Source organism: Leptonychotes weddellii, chromosome 11, assembly GCF_054177405.1.
Source record: "Leptonychotes weddellii isolate Sample4059 chromosome 11, ASM5417740v2, whole genome shotgun sequence".
In the NCBI taxonomy this organism is placed as follows: domain Eukaryota; kingdom Metazoa; phylum Chordata; class Mammalia; order Carnivora; family Phocidae; genus Leptonychotes; species Leptonychotes weddellii.
This window is the reverse complement of record NC_138379.1, coordinates 42829843-42852481: the sequence shown is the minus strand read 5'-3', so window position 1 is coordinate 42852481 and position 22639 is coordinate 42829843. Positions and strand designations below refer to the sequence as shown.

At 48.6% G+C, this 22639-nt stretch overlaps 1 protein-coding gene across 3 annotated transcripts in view; it reads right to left on the bottom strand.

Moving 5' to 3' along the window:
• TRIM66 (tripartite motif containing 66) overlaps positions 1-22639 on the bottom strand; it is a 59362-nt gene that overhangs the window by 26261 nt on the left and 10462 nt on the right. The window contains exons 1-8 of one of the 3 annotated variants that reach the window (XM_031017210.2): positions 15824-16062; positions 8617-8717; positions 7019-7166; positions 6014-6146; positions 5579-5695; positions 4180-4294; positions 3464-3610; positions 1222-1339 (exon numbers count right to left, since the gene is read on the bottom strand). In XM_031017210.2, coding sequence (XP_030873070.2) covers positions 1222-1339; positions 3464-3610; positions 4180-4294; positions 5579-5695; positions 6014-6146; positions 7019-7166; positions 8617-8625 — 787 coding nt within the window. In that variant the 5' untranslated portion in view covers positions 8626-8717; positions 15824-16062. Of the gene's footprint in view, positions 1-1221; positions 1340-3463; positions 3611-4179; positions 4295-5578; positions 5696-6013; positions 6147-7018; positions 7167-8616; positions 8718-15117; positions 15147-15823; positions 16063-22639 lie in introns of those variants that run through there. The other 2 variants (XM_081798625.1, XM_081798624.1) reach the window with 2 other exon arrangements.

The following is a 22639-nucleotide window of genomic DNA, read 5'->3' as shown; positions in this document are numbered from 1 at the left end:
GGGCATTTGAGAAATTAGCTCAGCTTTTTCCAGATGCTCAGTCCTCACTCTGTTTGTATCCCACTAGAGAAACCATGGGCTCCTTCAAACAGCACCCACTCCTTTTGAACACAGACTCAAACAAACAAACAAACAAACAAACAAAATCGACGTTGGGGCTGGGGAGATAGCATGCTGGGAAACTGCAAAGGAGAGAGCCCACCCTGGGACAAATGATCAAGTCTCCAAATATAGGTCTGGGGGGTTGTGTTTTGGGCAAGGAGGACGGAAGTAGTCGGGGAGCCCCAACATCATGTCAGTGACAAGTGCTAGCTTCGTCCTGAGGTCTCCCGGCCCTCGCGCATGAGTCTCCAGCTCAGTCTTGTGGCTTCTTCAGCTCATTGTTTTGATGAGGCTTACTTGGGGCAAGACTCAGCAACTTGAGGGCCAGAGGTGTGTTCTATTCACCTTTGGTCCCTTAGTGCCCAGCATGGGGTGCGGGCCCACAGCGGGGGCCCACCAAAGGTCTGTTGAATTAAATCAAAGGGGAAAGAGAAGCAAAATATAAACCTAAATATTATGCTGCACTCTGTCAAGTTCAAGGAACTTTCCTGGACATTAACCACCCAGATGAAGGCAGCCGGTAGCCATTAGCATAACAAACCTACATCAGGCCAGCAACACAGGTACAACCTCAAGTTGTCTACACTCTGCCTAAGACTGAACACCAGGAAATCACTGCAGCAGGGAAGCTCAGAAATTATCTGCTTATATCTCAACTCCAAGGGGGGGGGTGACATGGCCCCTTTCCCTCCCTCCCTCCCTCTCTTTAATGCTGATACCCATTTTGTGCCTACACACACGAATACCCCTGTAGGACCACAGAGACACACATTCACCTGCACTGCCATCCAGCATTCTGGAGAACAGGGCCACTGTCTTGTCTCCTCTCCAGCAATGAAACCAAGGTAACAGGGCATTCATGCAGAATGGAAAGCTCAGATTTCAACTGGTCCTGTTACAAGAGTCCTGGGTTGCCACTGCTATTGAAGTTGTCCCCTCTCCCCAACACCCCCACCCCCAAACACACACACAGAGGTCTGTGAGTGACTCCATGACCACTGGCAGTCTCAGGGAGTGCTTTCTCTTGGGCCTACACTGACCTACCCAGTAAGCTAAGCAGATGCGCTCCACTCATTTTTAGTAATTATGTAAAAGCCCACAGGGTGGGCTCTGGCTCACCAAGGGAAGCCAGCTGCTTGGTCCAGAAGTTAGGCTCCCAGGTGAATCTGATACTCCAGGGGGAGCCCGGATCTGTGTTACAGTTTGTCTCCAGCAATCGCTGCATCTGAAACACAATCTGACAACAGCCCAAAAGGTCATTTCTGTGGACGTCTTCCATCTGAATGACAACTCCCTCTCTCTCATTCTTCGGACAGGTTGAAGGGCTTGGAGCCATGGGTCTTTAGCCTCAGGTCTCCCATATGCTCATTTCCTTGTACCTTGGTACCTTCACATCCCTTCCCCTGCTCTTGTCCCCTCCCCCCACCAGCTGATCCCCTTCCTCTTATCCAGGTTTCTGGATTCCCTATACTCTTATCTGTTTCAGGCCTTGAATGCTTGGTAATTCTCCCTCAGGATCACCTGCCTGGTGGCCCTCTCAAGAGTTCCATTCATTCTACCATAACCTCAATGTAAAAGCCTGCTCTGAGCTCCCCACTGCTGTCCTTTCACCCACATGTAAAACTCCCATCCTCATCAACTGCCCTCCTCTTCCCTCATCCCTTGCATCCATCTCCTATCAACTCTCCCATGTATCCAGGACTTGGGCAAGTGTCCAACTCACCCTGCCAGCATCTAGTTAACCAATGTCCCAGTCACTGTCTTGGCCTCTTCTTCCTCCATCTCTTTAGTGCCAATCACCTTCACCTCTCTTTTCAGTTCGAGTACCATACCCAGACCTCTTCTCCATCTAGAGACCTTCATCTGCAATGACTGACCCCTGCTCTAACTAGCTCTCACTCTTTCTGAGCATGCTCTCCAGCCTCACTGAACTCCCCAAGCCCCGCTCCATCAGTCCCTAGGGCCGGCCCAGCTTCCCATCATTTCCAGTAACAGTATCACTAGGGCCTAATTCCCTCCGCATCACGACTGTCCATTAACCTTAGGTCAATCCAGCCATCCCAAAGCCATGTTATCTGGTGTCGCTTCAGTGACCACTAACCTCGGGGGCACCCTGCTGTCTTTTCTCTTATCATTTCTTTTCTTGTTGGCTTCCTCTTCCACTATCCTCAGTGATTAAAGTCCTCACTTCTCTCCTCAGTTCCACTTACCCAGTGCCTAAATCTCTTATCACCTCCTACTTCAAAAAGGGTAAGAGACACAAAAGACAAACTGTCCCAAACTGGCACCCTGCCTACCTCCAAACATTATATGGAGACCTTCCTGTCCTCCCTCCTCAGAGGAAGTGCCTTTTATGTTTAGGCTCAACTGGTTCCCTCTGCCTTCTCAGTATGCTCACTCTACCACACCTCTCTTTTCTCTATCATCAACCTCTTCTCCCAAATACACTTGTGCAAATGTCTTCCATACTTAAAATCAATCCCCCAACTCTGTCTGCTTCTCAAGCTACCTTATTTCCTTTCTTTTCACCTCTGTTTCTACTTCCTGCCCTCCCCTCAGTCCCCCCATTCTAGCTTTTCACCCTCCTGTCTTGCTGGGATTTCTTTCAAAAGATCACTTGGGACCTCCTGATTCCCAGATCTCAAAGCTTCTCTTCACTACTCATCCTCTTTTACCTAGGTAGCAACGATAACATTGACAACTTGAAATTTGAAATTCTGTTAATTTCTGTGCACCACCCCCTCCTACTTTTCCTGCGATCCATCTTGGACTATTGCTTCTCACCCTCCTTCATTCTTCTTCTTCCTCTGTCTGTGTTGAGAATGCTAGTATTTCCCTCGGTTCCAGATGTCTTGTCTTCTTCCTTCACACACTCTTCCGAAGTGACACCACCAATACCCCAGTGACTCCCACAATGCTATCCCCAACCCTGACTTTCCTTTTGACTTCCAGACCCATCAGTCGAAACAGATTTTGGACATCTCCTTTGAGATGTCCTGCAGGCACCTTAGATTCAACATATCCCAATATAAACCCCACCAATTTCTTTCAAAATTCTCGCTCCTTCTCCTGGTCTTCACCACCCTCACATCTTAATACCTCAACATCATCCTCAATGCCTCCTTCCCTCTTAGCCCCCATTTAAACACAAACAACTGTCCCTGGGATGTCCAGAACACTGCTAGTGTCCAGGCTCATGCCCAAATCCATGACCTAACACAGAACTACAAAATCTCCAACCTGACTTGCTTGAAGGAAAGCAAGACCATTTCAGTACCTGTCCTTGGCACTGTGGGGTTTGGTAAAAGATACGTTTCACTTACTAACCCAAAAGCAGTGATTGATGAGTTGGAGCTCTTACCAGCTCTTTGCTGAACAGGAAAGGGACACTGGTTTTGCTGCAGACAGCCCAACTGATGAAGTTCTGCACATGTTCAAACTGACGGTTGAGAACCATGATGCTCTGTAACTGCTGTTCCAGCTTCCGCTTTCTCTCGTTAGTAATGCCCTGGGTGTGGACAGAGAAGACAGAGTCCCTCATCCTGTTCTTGGACTTCAGTCCACCTGTTTGGGGAGTCTGGTGGCCCCGTGTCTCAGTGTGAACCCTGATGGGGTCAGACGAGACTGCGCCCCCGAAAGGATGACAGTGGGACAGACTGCTGCCATGGGCGGCAGAGGGACGCAAGAAGGAAGGGAGCACGGTGGGTGGATTTTATAGTGCCAATAGGGAATGGGTGATAAATGAATGAGGACATGAACAAACGTCCACATCTCTCGGGCATAACTTGTTTCACGGCCCTCTCTTCTGAGGCTAGAAGCCTGCACAGTCCAGGAAGGAGTTGCCTTAAAGCCATAGCACTGATGGGAGTTTGAACTGACTTTCTGGCCCTTAACAAGCCATGCTCCCCAAATGAGACTGGACATTTTAAGATATAGGGAACAGTAGAGAGCTATGCAAACTGCACATCCGAATCCAGCTCAGGCATCTCTGAGCCCTGGGACTAGTTTGATATGTGCCTGGTTTTTGACCTAGGGAGAACACCAGCCCATCCATATGACCCATCTGTCCTCATATACCTCCAACTCCTCTATGAGCCCGTTGGCCTGTTTGTTCAGCTCATTCATCAGAACCATCTTGGCCATTTTGATTTGGTTTTCCACCTTCCTGTGTTGATGCTTCACCTCAAAAATCCTATAAACAGAACAGGACAGAGCATGGTGAGCTCCTCCCTCCAGGCCTATGAGAGCCTAGAGAGAGAAAACATAACAGCCAACAACTTAGAGGCTGCCTATGAAGATCAGGGCCCAGCAGGCACCAAATATAAAGAAATGAGAACCTTCCTCCACCACCCTAACCTTGGTACAACCCAGCCCACTCGATCTAAGTGGGCCAACGGCCTGAAACTCAACCAGGTTTTCTCTAGGTAAAGCTCAGGTCCACACCCAGGTCAACCCAGCAGTTCACTGGTTACACAACATTGGAGATGGCACAGAGAGAGTGAGTCATGTCATCTGTTGTGTTAAAAAGGTGGATATCCATTAAACAATGCCATGCAGTAAAAACAGCATGGGCAGAGACAGAAAGTAGACTAATGGTTGCCAAGGGCTGGGGATATTGTGGAGAATGGGGAATGGACTACTAAGGTGTATCAGTTGTCTTTTGGGAGTGATAAAGTGTTCTAAAAGTAAACAGTAATACTGATTTACACAACTCCATGAATATACTGAAAACCACTGAATTGTACATTTTACAAGGGCAATGTTATGGTATATAACTTATATCAGTGAAGTTTTTTTTAAAAAAGAACATGGGCTTTGAAGTCACACAGATCTGGCTTCCAAATCCAGTTCAGTCACTGACTAGCTGTGTGATCTCAGACAAATCACCTGCCCTCTCTGAACCTCAGTCTCCTCACCAGTACAATGGAGATAATCCAACTCAAAGAATTATAAGAATTGTACAAAATCATGCATGTAGATGCCCTACCCAGTGCCCACCACATGATGAGCTGTTAGTACCTACTAATTCCTTTTCCCACATTAAATATCAATGGCTCCATATCACTTGTAGATTTATACAGAACACACTGGGAAAGGGTGGATAAAGGGCAGATTGCCACTGACTTACTGCATCCTCGTGATAAACCCAGAATCTGCTTTATGCCCTCGTTCTCGAGGACCTACCTCTGGCTATGTCATGGCCACATTCAGAAGGCATGTGCTACTCACACTGATCATCCTGACTGAGCTTGGTTCCATCTACCAAGTGATGACCCAAAGCCCTTTCAGTGGCCACAAGACCTCTAAGTTCCAAGACATATGCCTTCTGGGACATCTGCCCACATCTGCTTAACCTCCTGCATTCTTCATAAGTACTACATCTGATAGCCTGGTATCAGGATCCAGGAGGTCAGGAAACGTAGCATTTCCAGCATTGGCAAGGCTGTGTTACCTGTCCTCAATTTGTGTGTGTTACCTGTCCTCAATTTGTTTTGCAGATGTCTGTAGACTAGATTTCTTATGAGCCACCTGTGTAGTCACACTTTCTAGAAGCATCCTCTGGTTTTGCAAAACTTCTTCAAGATGTCTGCACCTAAAGAAGGAGACAGAGAAAAAGCTGAAGAGGACCGAGTCTTCTGAGCATCCCAGCCAAGCAAGAACCCCCACTGTGCATTGTCTCAGCCAGGCCCACAGAAGCTAGGATTACATCTAGGGAAAGTGCTGAGTCTTGGCCCTTCGAGCCTTCTCCAGAGAAGGCCCACAGCGGAAGCAGAGGAAAAACTTCGGCCTCAGGGCCCCAGACTGGCATAAGCAGGGAGAACATTTTGACATGACACACTGGGAGCCCAGGGCTAGCAAAGCAGAGCCCAGAGACCTCCTGAGCCCCCTTTGGGCAGCCAGGCAGCCACACCTGTGTTCCTTGTGATCCACCATGAGGCAGCTATGGCACGTAAGCACATCACAGGTCTCACAGAATAGCTTGAGCACTTCCTGTGTGTGTAGAGGACAGTACAAGGCGAAGTCTCCGGAACCACCACTCACTCCTGCCAGAGAAGATAGACAAAGTGGGCTTCTCTTGCTGGGGAAGACTCTCAGGTAAGCTCCACTGAGCAGCCCTCACCCTCAACTGACACAGGGGAGACCCAGAGTTTGGAGGGAAGGTGGTGCAGACAGGAGAGGCCTCTCTCTGGGCCAGTGAGGTTTTAGGAGCCCAAGGAAGAATGCGAGCTGAGCCGGGCAGGATTTGCCCAGCTGTGCAGAAATCACACATCGCCCAGCCCCAGGCACCCCAGGCACCCCACTGCCTGCCTACGGCTGAGGAAAGTGCTTGCTGCTGCAGCACACGGATCTCCTGCAGAGTGATGAATCCTCTAAAATTCAACCTAAACCTCTTCATTCACCAGGATGCTGGTGGGGGTGGAATGGGGTGGGGGGGGCTCCAGGCCAGATCACATGGATCATTAACTCTGGTTCCTGTGGGTGTCACAAAGGTAAAACCCTTCCCACAGTTCAAAGACCCTGGGCAAAGACGGTCAAGGAGACTGTCATTTAAAACAAGCGGCACTGGATAGACAAATGGATAAGCCCTGATCTGGGCTGTTTAATTAGGCAAGTCACTAAACAGAAGTGAGGCATGACTGCTCTAAATGGAGGTGAAAGTAGGGAACTCAGCTGGCTCCCGTGATAATTCATGACTACTCCTCCCCGCACATCTGGCTCACAACCCCCCTCCCCTCTCCCTCCCCTCCCCAAGAGAGAGCCCAGCGTGAACTTGTCCTCTGGGAAAGGCTGGGAGGCCACCCCCTACCCGCACCCCCAGTAGGGAAACAAGGTGAGAAAGAGCCGCTCTCCAGAAGTCTGCAGTCGGGCGCTGCTTCGGGGCGCGTGAGCCAGCGAGGACTGCAGGGAGAGCTACCTGGCGGTCCCTTGTGGGCCCGGGAAAAGAGCGGGCCCCCGGGGGCAGGGCTGTGCCGGTGCTCCTCGGTGCACGAGCTGCACAGCCAGCGGTTGCAGTAGGTGCACAGGATGTGCGCCGCCCTCTTCTCCTTGCACTCGGAGCAGTTCTGCAAGCACAGAGGTCTGCGGTCACTGACCCGATCCTCCTCCAGGGCAAGGGGGGGCGGCCTCTGTGGGGGGCTGGGAGCCTGGAGGGCAGTGTATTCTGGAGAGCCGCACGGCGGCTTGTGAAGCAAAGTACCCTCTGTGGCTAAAACAAGAGGGGCCTCAGGGGTTATGCCCCCCAAGTCCCATGCTGCAGATGAGGACACCGAGTAAGTAAGGCAAAGGGGGGCTCCCCGCATATGGGGTGGCGGCCGGTCACGGCCAGTGGGAGATGCTGTGATAAAAGGCCACAGCAAGTGCTAAGGAAGCAAAGTGGGGTTTCCCAGGGGCTCAGCCTTGGAGGTGCCAGGAACTAATTTCATGAGGAGGGGACTTCTGATTGGATAGGGAATGACAAGTAGAAGTCTGCCAGGCAGACGAGAGAGTGAGATGGGAGAGCACAGGCAAAACAGAAAATTCCATGTGCCTGCAAAAAGGGGGCAGCCACAGTTGTGGGAGTAGAGATGGTCACATACGGCCGAGAAAGAGCAAGTACAGACCAACTCTCAGAGCCGTGCTTCCACAGCTGGGGCTTGCTGTGCCCAAGAGAACCTAGTCCTCTCCTAGACCAGATGTTCATTCATTCGGTCAGCAAATATCTTGCAGGGCTGATGTAAAAACATGAGTAAAAAAGGAGATTTGGAAAAAGTTGGCCTATCTGGGCCTGAATAATACAGGCCGTCAAAATGACGTGGATTCTGACAGTGCCCTCATGCTGGCATCTGACAAACCCACAGTGGGGGAAAAAAGAAGAGAAATACAAGTTTTACTAATTAAACTATGAATTCCTTGAGAGTTAAGAACATGGGTGTCCATCTCCCTAGCACCTAGCCCAGGGCCCGGCATGTACCAGACATTCAATAAGAATTAGATACAGGATCAAGTAAGTAGATTGGCCAAGTGGATCAAATGCAGTGGGGCAAGGGTACCCCAGAGGAGAGAGGAATAGGAGGTGCTAGTCGGTAAGTGATGTGAAATTTTAGAAACTCAGGAAGAAGGTATTAGTTGCTAAATACGGGCAAAATTGAGGAACCCATTTAGTTAAGCTGGTGTTTAAGTTTCAACTCAGCGGGAGAAAAAAAGGAAATAAAAGCTCAGTACTAATATTTTCCAGTAAGAGCTATAAGAGAGAGAAAAAATACCCCCATTTTACTTTCCCCAACTCAAATATTTTGATACTCTGTGGATAGAAGGAAGGAAGGAAGGAAGGAAGGAAGGAAGGGTGGATGGATGGATGGAGGGGTGGATGGATGGGTGGATGGGTGGATGGGTGGGTGGATGGGTGGATGATTAGGCAAATTGATGGGGGAGTAACGAGTCAAATGAAGTGATGGGTGAACAGGTGAATTTATGAACAGGGGCCCCAAAGATTTCTGAAAAGGATCAGCTATTTCTTTACTTGTCTGGACTTACCCTGGCCATCTTGGATCGCCCAGTAGAAGCACACAGAAAAAAATGTTCAGTTACATCCCTGGTAAGGTATACTCGCTTACACCCAGGACAGGAGATGAGTTCTGGGAGAGGGGCAAAAAAGCAGAGTCAGGGCAGTATGGCAGATTATACATAAGGCCTAGACATGAGGCTTTTTAATACACAACACCAAGGTATATGCCAATACCACTTATGCCAAAATGAACTACATTTGACGTCATGGCCTGCACTTACCATCTGGGTACTCTGGACATGACCATCCCAGTAGGGGCCAGCCCTACAGACCTCCTCGCAGGTCCTACCTGCCTGCCCTCCTCACAAGCTATTCTAGCACAGGCCCAGCCCCGTTCTGGTTCTGATAACTGGGTGCCTTCCTGCTGCTCCCACTCCTCATTCCCCAGCTCTGAGAGCCCAGCTCCTGTTACTGCCTAAGTTCCAGGGTTTCGGTTTAGCCCAGGGCATAGATCTAGCCACTAAGGTTCCCACACAGCAGAACAACTTTAAAGATCTCACAGCTAGAGCTTCGAGCAAGCTCTCCCCAGAGAAAGCAAGGCCTCCCTGCCTGCTCATCTAGGAGGTATTTTTCTCTTACTACCGCCAATACCAATCAGTCTGCCCATGGGGCTCAAAGAGTTTTCGCTGGGCCTTCTCCATCCAGCCATGTTGCATGCACTGCACATGTGTATCTCTCACCTGTGAACATGAACATCTTGTCCTACCCCCTTTCCCTAGAGAAATGTAACTGTCTCCAACACTTTCCTCAGCATAGGGGGAACCGGGACTATATAAGCATCATGGAGACGAGAGTGCTCTCTGGGCCACCTCAAGAGCAGGAAACCCACTGCATGCAAGGAAATGAGGCTCCTGAGTAGGGTCAGGTGCCTCTACCCAGGCATGAGGGCCACCTGGAAAGCGGTGGCTATGGCAATGAATGCAGCACGACCACCACAATCTTCTCGGCCCCATATCATCGAAATGATACAATGGCAGTTGCAGTCAGACCAACCAAAGTCTAAATACCGGTTTACCAACGAGTGACCTTGGTTGGGCAAGTCAGTTAATCTCACTTAGCTCCTCTGTGCTCCAGTTTCTTCAGATGTAAAATAGGAAGGGAAAAGAAGAGTTGCCTCGAGGTTTAAATTCTGTAATCCTTGAGAAAGCACCTGATCCTCCACAAATGTTGACTGAATTCAAAAGATTTCTCATATCCCATTCAGGGCAAGGCCAGGACCTCAATTATCAATTCTCCCAGGTGATCAAAGTCAGAGCCGGAGAGGTCAAGCGAAAATATGGCCATAAGTTCTTCTGCCCCTGCTTCCATGCTCGTCCAATCCTAGCCATTAAAAGGTGGGGGTCTATCCTCCACCCTGGGAAGCTAGGCGGCCTTCGTGACCTGCTCTGGCCAACAGAGCACCGCAGAAGTGAGACTGAACAAGTTCCAAGTGTAGACCTCAAGTGGCTTTGTATGATTCTGCTCTGCTCTCAGAACTCTAAGATTATCCACATGGACAACCCCAGGTCAGATCTGCTGTAAGATGAGAGACCAGGCAGACCAATGCCTTGGTTGTCTCAAGGGCTCACTCACAAACCAGTTAGCCCCAACTGACTCACCAGCTGAACACAGACACAGGAGTGAACACAGCCGAGGTTAGCCAAGCCCAGCCAAGCCTAGCCAAGCCCTGAAGAACCACCTGGAGAGTCCCAGTCCAAATTGCTGACCTATAGAATCATCAATAAAATACAGTTTTTGTTAACTACTAATTCTTGAGTGTCTCATAATGCAGCAAAAGCTAACTGATCTATCCTGCAAAAATCAAAATCCACAATATCATGCAAAGTAATAATTCAATACTCTTTCTCCCCTACCCCTCCCTTAACCTCCCCACTGAAGAAACTCTCCTCAGCCTTCACAGAGCCATCTCCTAGATAGTCTCCTGCCTGTCAAGAACAGTGGCCAGAGGTGAAGAAAAATGCTCTTCCCTGGGGAATCAGGTGACTGTCCCTCCCTTCCCCTTGGCTCGTCCCGGGGAGACCCTACTCATCTACCCTCGATTCAGAAATGCTGCTCTATCTGTTGAAAATGATTTCCACAAGGCTTCTAAGCCCCTGGCAGCAGATGCCCAAACATCAGTCTCATTAGCATCATGAAAAAAGAGAAATAACTGAAGAGATCAGACAAGGCCTCACAGCAAATCCTCCACTGCCCCTGGCCTTAAATGCCAAAGTCCTCATCTTGGTACTCACGGACCCTTCCAAGCTGGCCTTACCTCTCTCTAGTCTCATCTTCCACTTCACCTGCCACACACCCTGTGTCCTTGCCAGGGCAACTATCTCTGCTGTCTTCTGAATATCAAACCTCTGCCTAACGCTGTTCCCTCTCCCTTCCTTTTCAGATAAACTCCTATTCATCCTTTCAAACCTGTTTGAATGTTCTACCTCGGAGAAGCAGGGTTGATTTCCCTCAGGATGAGTTAATTATTCCCTCTTCTGGGTTCCCACAGCACCCTGAACAGCCTTCTAGTATGACAAATATCGCATTGCATTTTAACTATCTGTTCATATGTCTGCATACAAAAATAATCCACAATTGGCACTAAAGGATACTGCGTGATTTTTAGCAGATTGGACAATTTTATTTCTTTTGGGTTTGGGTATCCCGTGCGTATTCCTTGCACTCACAGCCACTGAAAGTAGTAAGAAGTCATCTGGAAGCTTTCAGGGTGATGAGAAAAAAAGCCAGCCAGGATGATAAAGAATCAGGTCCAATCCAGAGCAGAGGTGCAGTGCTTGGGAAAGGCTGTGTACTGGGAGATGTGGGTTCCAGGCCCAGGGCTGGCACTATCTGTGTAACCTCAGGTAAGTGATCCCTTTCCCCCTGAACCTTACTTTCTACCTCCTTAAAATGAAGGGAATAGGAATAGCAGGGAATTGTGGTTTATCCAACCCTCTTCCTCTGCTTCCTGCACCCAAGGATCAGAAATATTCCCCTGGGCAAGACTGGATGGGGCAGAGAGCCAAACAGTGACCTGCCTATCACCTTTGTGAGCAAGTCAGGGGACAGGCTTATGGCTTAGGAGAGGCTACATCTCAAAGCTCATCCCACTGAAGTGGGGCAGCTGTGGCAAACAGCAGAGCTGGGGCACCATGGCAGTGATACGAGCAGGTCCCAGGGAGGCTGTGGGGCCCAGAGTGGACACAGAGGACATGGGCTCTCTTTGGGTCACAACATCTTTTTTTTTTTTTAAGATTTATTTATGTTGAGGGGGGGTGCACACATAAGCTGGAGGGGCAGAGGGAGGAGAGAGACTCTCAAGCAGACTCTGTGCTCAGCACCGAGCCTGACATGGGGCTCAGTCTCACAACCCTGAGATCACAACCTGAGCTGAAACCAAGAGTTGGAAGCTTAACCAGCTGCACCACCCAGGTGCCCCGGGTCACAGCATCTTTGTCCAGAAATTCTTATCTTCCTTCAGAAGGTCCCTAACCCCCAACAAGCTGTGTTAACTTTGAGCTTTTGTTTCAAGAGGGTTCCCCATTCTTCAACGTGAATACCAAAACAAAATTTTTTTTAATTTTTAAATTTTTTATTTTTTATTAGGCTCCACACCCAGTGTGGAGCCCAATGCGGGGCTTGAACTCTCGACCCTGAGATTAAGACCTGAGCTGAGATCAAGAGTCAGATGCTCAACTGACTGAGCCACCCAAGTGCCCCCAAAGTTTGTTTGTTTTTTTTTAAGATTTTTTTATTTATTTGACAGAGAGATAGAGAGTACAAGTAGGCAGAGCGGCAGGCAGAGGGAGAGAGAGAAGCAGGCTCTCCACTGAGCTGGGAGCCCGACATGGGGCTCGATCCCAGGACCCTGAGATCATGACCTGAGCTGAAGGCAGACACTTAACGACTGAGCCACCCAGGCGCCCTGCCCCCAAAGTTTTATTTGAGATAACTGGGATACATGAACCCGTATGGCTGCAGATATATATATAAAATAACCAAACATCTGCTTATGATATTTAATGCTTAATATTTAATACTTAGTTATTAATACATATTTAAATCACATATTACATAAAATATTTATATACACTTCCCTTTCTCTACTTGGATTATTCAAATAATAGCCTTAAGCTTTTATTTCATACACAGGAATATCAATTCTGAGCAATGTAGAGCCAGGACCCAAAGGCCACACACAACCATCCCTATAGGAAGTGGGGCTTCTGCCTCCCAAATGAAGAAGTCACAGGCACCAGAGTTCTCCTGGGGATCTAGGGGCCTGGGAGAGAAGCTCTGAAAGCCCAAGGTATTCAGTCTGCCTGTCATAAGAGTGAGCACTCTGGTCCCTGGGAGGCGTGGGGCAGATGATTCTCTTACCACCAGTCCCTGCACCAGACCTTTATGTGTGTTATTTCATTCAATCGTCAAATCACCTCTGAGAGGCAGGCATTATCCCCATTTCATAGCTGGGGAGACTGAGACTCTAAGAAGTTGCCACCTGGCAAAGATCATACAAAACAGGGGCAGAGCTATGATTGGAATCCAAGTCTTTCTGATTCTAAAATCCAGCCCTTTCCATTATGCTATAGCTCTCTAATTCAAGTGTAAACAAGGTAGCTTTGTTTTAATTAATTTGATAATTTTATTGTAAGTAAAATATTCCATAATAATGATCAGACTCTAATAATGACCTGAACCCAGCTTTGGATTATGGGAATCCAGAAGGAAGGAGCTGGGAGCCAGCCCCATCTGTGCTTCAAGTTTTAAGAAATACGATCTTTGAGGAAAGGTAGGTGAAGAAGATTTTTCCACCTGGTAATAAATCTGGGGATAGTTTCATATTATAGAACCAGTGGTTCTCAAACTTTGTTACATATTTGAATCCTATGGGGCACTTTAAACATCCTGATGTCCAGTCCATATCAACTAAATTGAAGTTTTAGGAGGTGGAATCCAGGCATAAGTATTTGTTAAAATTCCCCAGGTGATTACAATATACAACCATGTTTGAGAACCAGCACCTTAGAGCATCCCCTGCCCCTGTACCTGAGCCTGATAGCTCTTTCCCCGTACCATGCAGCTGAGAAGGGCTGGATCACCCAGTTTTAAAGAGGCTCCTCAAAGTTAGGAAACATACTGAATGCAGCTGTGATGTATCTCCCCTCTGGCAGGGAAGGGAAGAGGGCAGATTCCTGACAGACAGCAGGGTGTCCTGATACCTGGGTACCCTGGGGATTGGTGGTGAGTTGGAGGACACATCCTGCCTCCCCTAACTCCCCGCTCCACTGAAGGACCCACAATCTAAGGGCTTGGGAGGCCGCCTGAGCTTTGGCACTACAACCACTGCTGCTGGGGCCTAGAGTGTGCTGAGCTCAGGACTTAGTGGGGCAGCAAAGGAGGGGGGGTCAAGACTGGGTAATCCACCCTTCAGACATGGACAGCAGCGCCAAGGCAACCTGGGGACCAGGGGCCTAGGCTGGGAGAGAAATCCCAAGGTTTAAGAAAGCTAGCATTGGGTCAGCTCAGCCCACCGGGTAGGGACACATAAACCCCAGACACATAAGCCTGAGCCCGGTGCTATGCAGCCCACCAAGGGTTAAGAAGCCCTTCATTCTACAGCTCCTGTCCATGACTCCAAGGAACTTTACAGCTGGGGCCCAAGCTCTGACTCCCACAGAGCAGTGGCATCCTCGGAAGCAGCCTGACGCTCCCTGCCAGGTCTCACCTGTAGAACCAAAGCTGGACAGACCTAGCTTTTTGCATGTAGCCAGATCCCTCACCATACAGATGGTGACATGGAGGCTCAGAGAGAGGGAGGGACTTAACTGAAAGCCACGGAGCCCTTATAAAATATAGGTACTTCCTTGAACCACTGAGCAGTCCCTGATTACCCACCTCTGTAACCACGAGTAAGACATTCTACCTCCTTATGCCTCTGTCAGTCACTAGGCAAGGAGAAAAAAAAAAAAAAACCCTCTGGTGGTATCCTCTGGCATGTTGGCCATCCTCACTACCCATTCCTGCCCTCCCACCCAAGGGTAGCCCAAGGTACTAGGCACCAGCTAAGCCCCCCACCACACAAGCCCCTGCAGCCTTCCCCTAGCCCATAACTCAAAGCAGCAACCCCGTCTAGAAACACACTGCACCCACTCCCGAGATGCCTAGTCCCTGCTAGAAAGACAGACTTCGATCCTATGGGGACTGCTGCTCCTGCCCCTGGCTGCCAGCAGGCTTACCCGTGGCCCTGCTGCCTTGTGATGAGAGCAACACCTGGGAGAGAAGTCAGAAGAGCGACAGGTGAGACCACCACAGGTCCCAGAGGACCGCGCTCACCAAGTGCCCGGGCACACCCACCCTGCGTGCTGCAGCCGACTGGGCTGCAGGCCTAACCCTTGGGAAACTGGGTCCTGGGTGGGGTAAGGGGAGCACCCTGGGTCCTCTCCTTTCTCTGATGCATCCTCAGCCAGGGCTGCATTTCTCCAGCTCACCTGAGACGCTCCTGCAAGAAAAGGTTGGTTGACTCCTCCTGTTCCTGTTTATCTCGAAGGCTCTGCAGCAATTTCCCAAACTGAACAGCAAGAGGGAGACCTCAAAGAGGCGACTCTCTTCCTAGCTGCATCTCCTTCCTAATCCTCTGGGTGCCTTGGAATAGAAGCTCAGAAGGAAGAAAACGAGATTTTCAACTTTCAGGAACTAGCTCTGCTGCCCTCTGCACGGCTCAGGAGGCCATCACTCTCAGCCTTTTAGGACTCGATCCAAAAATCCTTCAGCCCTCCATGTTCCCCAAAATGACAGTGCTCATGTATGGCTGGAATCTGCCGCGATCCGGCAGCTCATTTAAATAGAGCTCATCACAACAACAGTGTTGGTGGAGAAGTGAGTAGCTGCAGGGCCCTGGGGACCCCCTGTTTATACGTAGGAAGAATGATGCAATCTGGGTATCAAAATAGCAATCCAGAACGGAATAACAGGCTCACGCAGCAGCGCGGTGTCTGCACACCCAGAGCTCAAGTTGACACACTCTGTCAGCCCCACACTGCTGCAGCACGCAGATGCCAGGCACACGCTCTCACCGCATCATTTTAAAAATCAGCAGGAGCCCGAGATAGCCCTCCGTGCCCCCGGCACGGAAGGAGGGTGTGGGGGGGGGGGAGACCTTCGACAGACATTAAAATCTATCTCCTACACACTCACCTGCTCCTGCCACTTCACCTGAAGTCCTTATTCTGTGACGTCACAGTCAGTTGCCATAGTGACCAATTGTCCGTCACAAGTGGAGGATTAGGACTTCGGATGGGGAAGACACACATTTATGATGCACAAAGGTCCTGGAGGTGTCCCTTGGCAGCTAACTCTACCATCCCTGCCCCCACCCTGGGGAGATACAGTGGAACTCAAGCGGGGAGAGAAAGGGGAAGGAAAAGCAGGGTCGAGTTGGAGGGAAGACATTAGGAACGGGCAAAACTACAAGTACAGGAGAATTGTAAAAGCACAGAGCATAGGAAAATTGCAAAAGCATGGGTGGGGAATGGCAGGGAATATGCTTGAAAAGACTGGCAGGAGAGTAAGCTCCCTGAAGGGCCCTGAATGCTAAGCTAAGGAACTTGACATTTATCCTAAAAGCAGAGGCTCTGGAGAGGGACAGAGCTGGGCTTTATGATTATCTTGATGAACAGGGGACTGGGGAGTCAGGGAGAACTTGTCCTGTTTAGCAGTAGTGGGATCCCGAACAAGGGTAGCAATGGAAAGAAAGGGACAGAAGAGTTGTTTCAAAGAGAACCAATAGGGCATGAGCAAAAAAGGATGTGGGAGGGAGTGGTGGTGTGTGAAGAATAAGGAGTCACATGGAGGGCTGTCAGAACCAGAGGTAAGAGCAGGGAGAGGGTGGGAGAGTGGTTGCCAAACCCCATCTCACATGTGCCCTACTTTCTCTGGCATCCATAGCCTCTTTAGGTCAGGCTGCATCCTGCTTTGCTGGACCAGTGAGTGATTCACCAATCTGGACGGTCTGTTAGAAATCCTCACTCTACCAAATTCAGATCTCTCGGGTGTGGGTGTGGGACCAAGAATCTATATTTTTGGCAAGTTACCCCAGTGATTCTTAAGCATTCAGACCGGCACTGGCTCAAGGACCTGTAAGCTGGAAGCAATGGCCAGGACAACTGCAGGGACCGCCCAACAGGGCTTTCTGCATCCAGTCTTGCCTCCTCCAGTCATTCTTCTCACTAAGCCAGAATAACTTTCCAAAAATACAGATCTGATTGTATTCCACTGATCAAAAATATCCAGTGTCTCCCCACTGCCTATAGAATAGCTGAAATTGGTCATGACCCTTCACAATGTGTCCCCAAATTTCCCTTCCAGAGTTCCCACTGCCTTCCTTCGAACAATCCTAGATTGTGGCCAAAATTAACTCCGTCCTTTTCCTCCTGCCTTGCCTCCATATGCCTCATCCTAATACTATTCCCTCCCTGCAGTTCCCTTCCAGAGTCTGGCCCTGTCTGGCTCCTACACAGATATTCCTACTTGATGCCACTCACAGGTTCAAATCCATCCAATTTCCCCAGGCAGAGCCTAAACCAGTGGTCAGAAAACCACAGCTTGCCCATTTTTATAAATAAAGTTTTACTGGAACACAGTCATGCCCATCAATTCCCGAATTACCTGCGCTGCAGTGACGGCACTGAGTAATGGTAACAGAGCCTGTAGGACCCACAGAGCCAAAAATATTTACTATCTAGCCCTTTACAGACAAAGTTTGCTGGTCCCTGGCCTAAAGCAATGGCTACTTCAATTGTCTAGCCTCACCTTTGGGGGTTCAATCCTGGTAATGGGGATCCTGCTTATTTCCAAGTCTACCTCCATCCCTGCATGCTCGAGTTCTGATAACTGGGTCATGCTTGAGCCAACCTTCCATTTGGCACACTTGAACAAGAAGAGGGTATTGCAGGAGGAGGGAACGTCATAAACAGAGGATTGCAGATGTCAAAATGTGAGGCCTCTAGGGGAAAGATTGGTAAAGCTGGTTCATGGAGAGGAGTGACAGAGATGAGGCTCTAAAGTTAGTCTGGAGTCAGATCGGGAAGAGCCTTGAAGGCCATGCTAAGTGTCTGTTCTGAACTGTAAGCAACTGAGAGCCTCTTAGGTAGCTAGAGCTGCAGGCCCACAACAGAAGAGAGTGATCAGGGTTGAAGCTAGAGGATTTGAGAGCATAACACACAGAGGCAAGAGGTAAAGTGAGGTTAGGCAAGGGGATCCAGAGAGTGTGGGGCAGGGCCAGGTGGCCCATCTGAGCCGGAGTCAGAACACAGGCATGAAAGCTAAGTGATAGGCTGAGGCAGGAGACGGTGGTCCACAGCTTTCAGAGCTCATGTTCATAGGACCAGCAGACTGCGAAACAAGCTTTCGGGGCCAAGAAAGAGCCCATAGCAGAATGCAGAAGGCACAGGTAGGATGGAACTAGGCTCATCTCATCTGAGAGACAGGCACCTCTATTTCTTTCACTTCAAATCTCAAGAGTCAATCCAAGGACTGTACTGACATACTTCATGCAAAACCACTGTCCCCATTTCCAACTGGGTCCGGACAGAGAGACAATGGGAGAACCAAGGGCAGCAGCCTACTCTAGGTCTGCAGTTCCTACTGGCCCTCAAGTCCAGGCAAGCCCTGGGTTGGCAGGCAAAGGAGCTGAATTTTTTTTCAGGCTCTGTAATAACTCTGGCATTCAGCAGAATTCTAAGGCTTTCTGGAATCCCGATGCTCCCTTTATGTAGTAAGGGATTAGAGATAAGCTCCAAAGCTCTTCCCTGCTCTCTAGCCTCCACAGCAGTCAACCATGGCTGGTCCCCCTTGAATGAGAGAGTTCCAGTAGACAAGGGGCCCTCCAAGACCCTGTCCATCAATCACGGCTACCCTGAACTGAGGGAAGCCTCAGCAAATCTACTCTAGCTATATCTTTCCGAGCAGTGCCGGCAGCAGCTAGCACATCCCCCAGAACGCAGCCTGCCTCCTTCCCCGTACCAGGGGATTTGCTCTCCCAGTAACAGGCACCGTTCTGAGGTGCCAGTGCTACTCCCGGGGCCCTAGAGAGCCAATTAAGGTGAGGAAACTGTTCATGAACTAAAAAGCCATTGTGCTGATAGGGTTTGGGAGCTCCAGCTTCTGCACCTGCTGCACACCCAGCTCAGTCCAGCTCAACTGCCAGTCCTCCACCTAGGAGACTTGAGTCACTGCCCACAACAGACCCCACGATGGTTGGAGACACTGTTCAGCACCTGGACTGAGCAAACAGCAGTCACCTTGCCTTCCAGGCTCCTATAGCTGAGACCTCACCCGCCCCCTGCCTCCCACCCTCACCCCAGGCCATTAGAGCCCCTCCACCTGAGCTCTCATTAAGATCATCATTTCTTTCTCTGACTCTGAGGTTGTAGCATCTTGCATCAGTTCCCTCTCTTTGGATCTTCCCAAAGTCCCAAGGCCTGCCCACTGAGGGACAGAGATTGCTCCCCCTTTCCGCATCTGTAGTTTACAAGAGACATGCTGTCACCCATCATTAGCTTCAGGAAGCATGAGGCCATGGTGGTTGTTTGGGGTTCTTAGAGCTCTTCAAGTCCAGCCCTGAAAGCCAGAGAAGACCTGGGATTGCCCAGTCAATTGGTGCTGGAGTCCAGACTGAGCTCCAAGGGCCGTGACTTCCAGACCAGGGCTCTGCCCACGTCTCGCACGTCACCCACATCGATAACAGGAAAAGTAAGATACGAAACAAGTAGATTCTAAAACTTTGATATCAGAATCAAGGTCTCTCAGCTAGGATTTGTCTTTCAGTAGATTTGAAAAGGAAAAATAATGTCCCTTTTATTTACATGAGGAAGTAAAACAACAACTAGAGCTAGGGGAGTCCTGAGAATTTTGAAGACAAACGCAGCACATAGTAAATGTCAGTTTCAGGCAGCCAGGTCCCTTCAGAGCTTGCTACATTAAAGTATCACTTTGCCACTCAGTGGCCAACTTCTCCGATAGAGTTTGACCTGGGACCATTTTCAATTAGGCTGAAAAGCAAATAGTCCCACGTATATTGGCTCTGGTTGGCTGAGTACACCCATTTCCCATATCCAGCCTTTCTGCACAGAGCCCGCAGCTCCAGTCGTCCCGCTGCATGGCTAAGCCATTGTGTGCTCAGCACATGGATGCCTTCACTCTGATCCCCATCACTAGCTTTTGAAGACCTTGCCCAGCTGGTCTCCTTAGAGGCGGAGACCTAACACAGACACATTTCCTAGTGTGACAGAGTTGCTGGGGTAAAATCTCTGCGAGGCCGTGGCCGGATTAAAGATGTGCACCTGAGGACTCGGGCTGCAGTGCTGGTTCTTTCCTCAAAGATTCTCCATGGAGTCTCCCCATCCATTCAGTGATTCAGATGAAATCTTCCTCTGAGCAGCGTGCTCACAGTGCAGATCGCAAGCTTTGAAGACAGGTTTGACCTGACCTGGCACTTAACAGTTGTTTTAGACCTGAGACATGACATATTCACAACACCCAGGGTTTTCATCTGTAAAATGGGAATAATACCTAATTATAGGGTTGTTGTAAGATTTTAAAAAAGATGATAAAGGCACAAGCACCCAGTACAGTGTCTGCCAACCAGCAGGTGCTTGATAAGTATGTTTGCCCCTTGCAACCTGAGAAATAGAAAGGGCAGCGTCACAAGTAGGACAGTCGGCCTCCCACATAAGAGCCATGGGAGATCTCTGCAGTTTCACTGATTCAATCATTTGTTCAATAAATATTCACCGAAGCCCCCATCCTGTGTCAGGTTCTGTGTTGGGCTGGGGGATGGTAGAGATGAAAGGCCCAGTCCAGTTAAATCAGATGTCTCCCCTCGTGCCAGGTACCAGCGCAGAAGTGTAGGCCTGGGGAGGCTCCCCTGAGGGCTCAGAGCTGAAAATCAGCTGGACAGGCCCTGAGCCCAAGCACCCAGCCTATTCTACACAGCAATGCTCGGCTTTGCCCAGCAACCAGCAGGCCTAGATTTATAGAAGTGGACTTACCCTATGCACTGTTGGCCCCTCTGCCTGGAGGCATTGATGCTAGCTTCTTTAGCTTCTACCCATCTCCTCTCTAGCTGCTCCCATATTTTACTTTTGAAAACCCCAGACTGGCAGAAATAGGATAAGCATTTTAGCAAGTCTGGGCCCCTACTCTGCTGGATAAAGTGGCAGTGCTAAAAGCTCTTTCCAAAGAACCAGACTCCCAAAGCCTGGCTTCTCAAATTATGGACCTATCAAGTTCAGGTCTTGGGTCTCTCACTAGACTTACCAGAGATAGACGATAGCTCTCCTTTTCATAAGACAGCTCATTTGGGTACCATTCTTTCAGTTCTTCCAAAAAACATTCAGTAAGCAACTGATATCCACCAGTCCTGGTCCAGGGAGAACCTCCTAGAAGTATTGCTTCTTTGCCTGAACTTTACAATCTTCTCTTCACATCCACACCACACCGTATTATTATCATCTGTCTGGTTATCTGCCCTGCAACAGAACAGGAGTTCCTTGAAGGCAAGGGCCCTGTCTTTTCATCTCTGTACCCTAAATGCCAAAGAGCCTGGTACACAGAAGTCAAATACCCGTGAAGAAGACAGACATACACAGACAGACAAACCAACTAACACCCACACAGCATAGAGTCCTAAAATCTCCAAGTAGTCACGGAAGCTGATTCTACTCTTCACCCATAAATGCAAATATGGAAGGTAACAATGGCCTGGCCAGACCATAGGACATACTAAAGAATATAAGATGCCACATATTTAAGAAATTGCCTCTCTTGTTCCAAATCAGGCATATTCACATCTGACCAATTTTTTTTCCACTTCAGTTTTAAAAGTTCTAAATAATAGTATTTTCTCATGTTTCTTGGCCTCTTACTATCTCCTATGAGCAGTACAGAATGTTCTACATATACATGATCACTTAATCTTCCTAACAATCCTATAAGGTAATTACCACTACCACCATCCCCGTGTTCTAGGCGAGACAACTTGCCCAAGCTGCACAACTAGTAAGTGGCAGGCAGATTAGAACTCACACTCTGATGCTCAGACATTAACACCAAAGCTTATGCTTTTATTTTCCATTACACTCGGAATAACTTGGCGAATAAACACAATGGTTCTAATAATTGTCATTAGTATGACTTGGTTTTCTGACTTTAGAGCCATACAAAGCCTTGATACATGCATAATTAGTTCATGTTAAAAAAACGAAATGAGATCAAAGACTGAGACATAAGAGTAAAACTATAAAACACTTAGAAAATACAGGGGAAAAGCTTCATGACAATGGATTTGGCAATAATTTCATGGCTAGGACACCAAAAGCACAGGCAATGGAAGTAAAAATAGACAAACTGGACTTAGCAAAATTAAAAACTTTTGTGCATCAAAGAACACTATTAATAGAATAAAAAGACAACCCATGGGAGAAAATATTTATAAATCATGTATCTGATAAGGGTCTAATACCCATAATATATTTTTTAAAACTCCTACAACTCAACAACAACAACAAAACCCCAATTAAAATGTGGGCAAAACTGAAACTCTATACATTATACAACAACCCTCCATTCCCCCCCCTTACCCCCCAGCCCCTGGCAGCCACCAGGCTACTTTCTGTCTCTATGAGTTTGACTACTCTAGGTACTTCATGCAAACAGAATCATAGACTATTTGTCTTTTTGTAACTGGCTTATTTTATTTAGCATAGTGTTTTCAAGGTTCATTCATGTTGTAGCATGTGTCAGAGTTTTCTCCCTTATTAAGGCTAAATAATATTCCACTGTATGTATATACCACATTTTGTTTATCCATTCATCTGTCAATGGACACTTGGATTGCTTCCACCTTTGGCCATGCAAATAATGTGGCTAGGAACACAGGTGTACAAATATCTCTTTGAGTTCCTGCTCTTAATTCTTTAATTCTCTCTGGATATACCCAGAAGTAGAATTGCT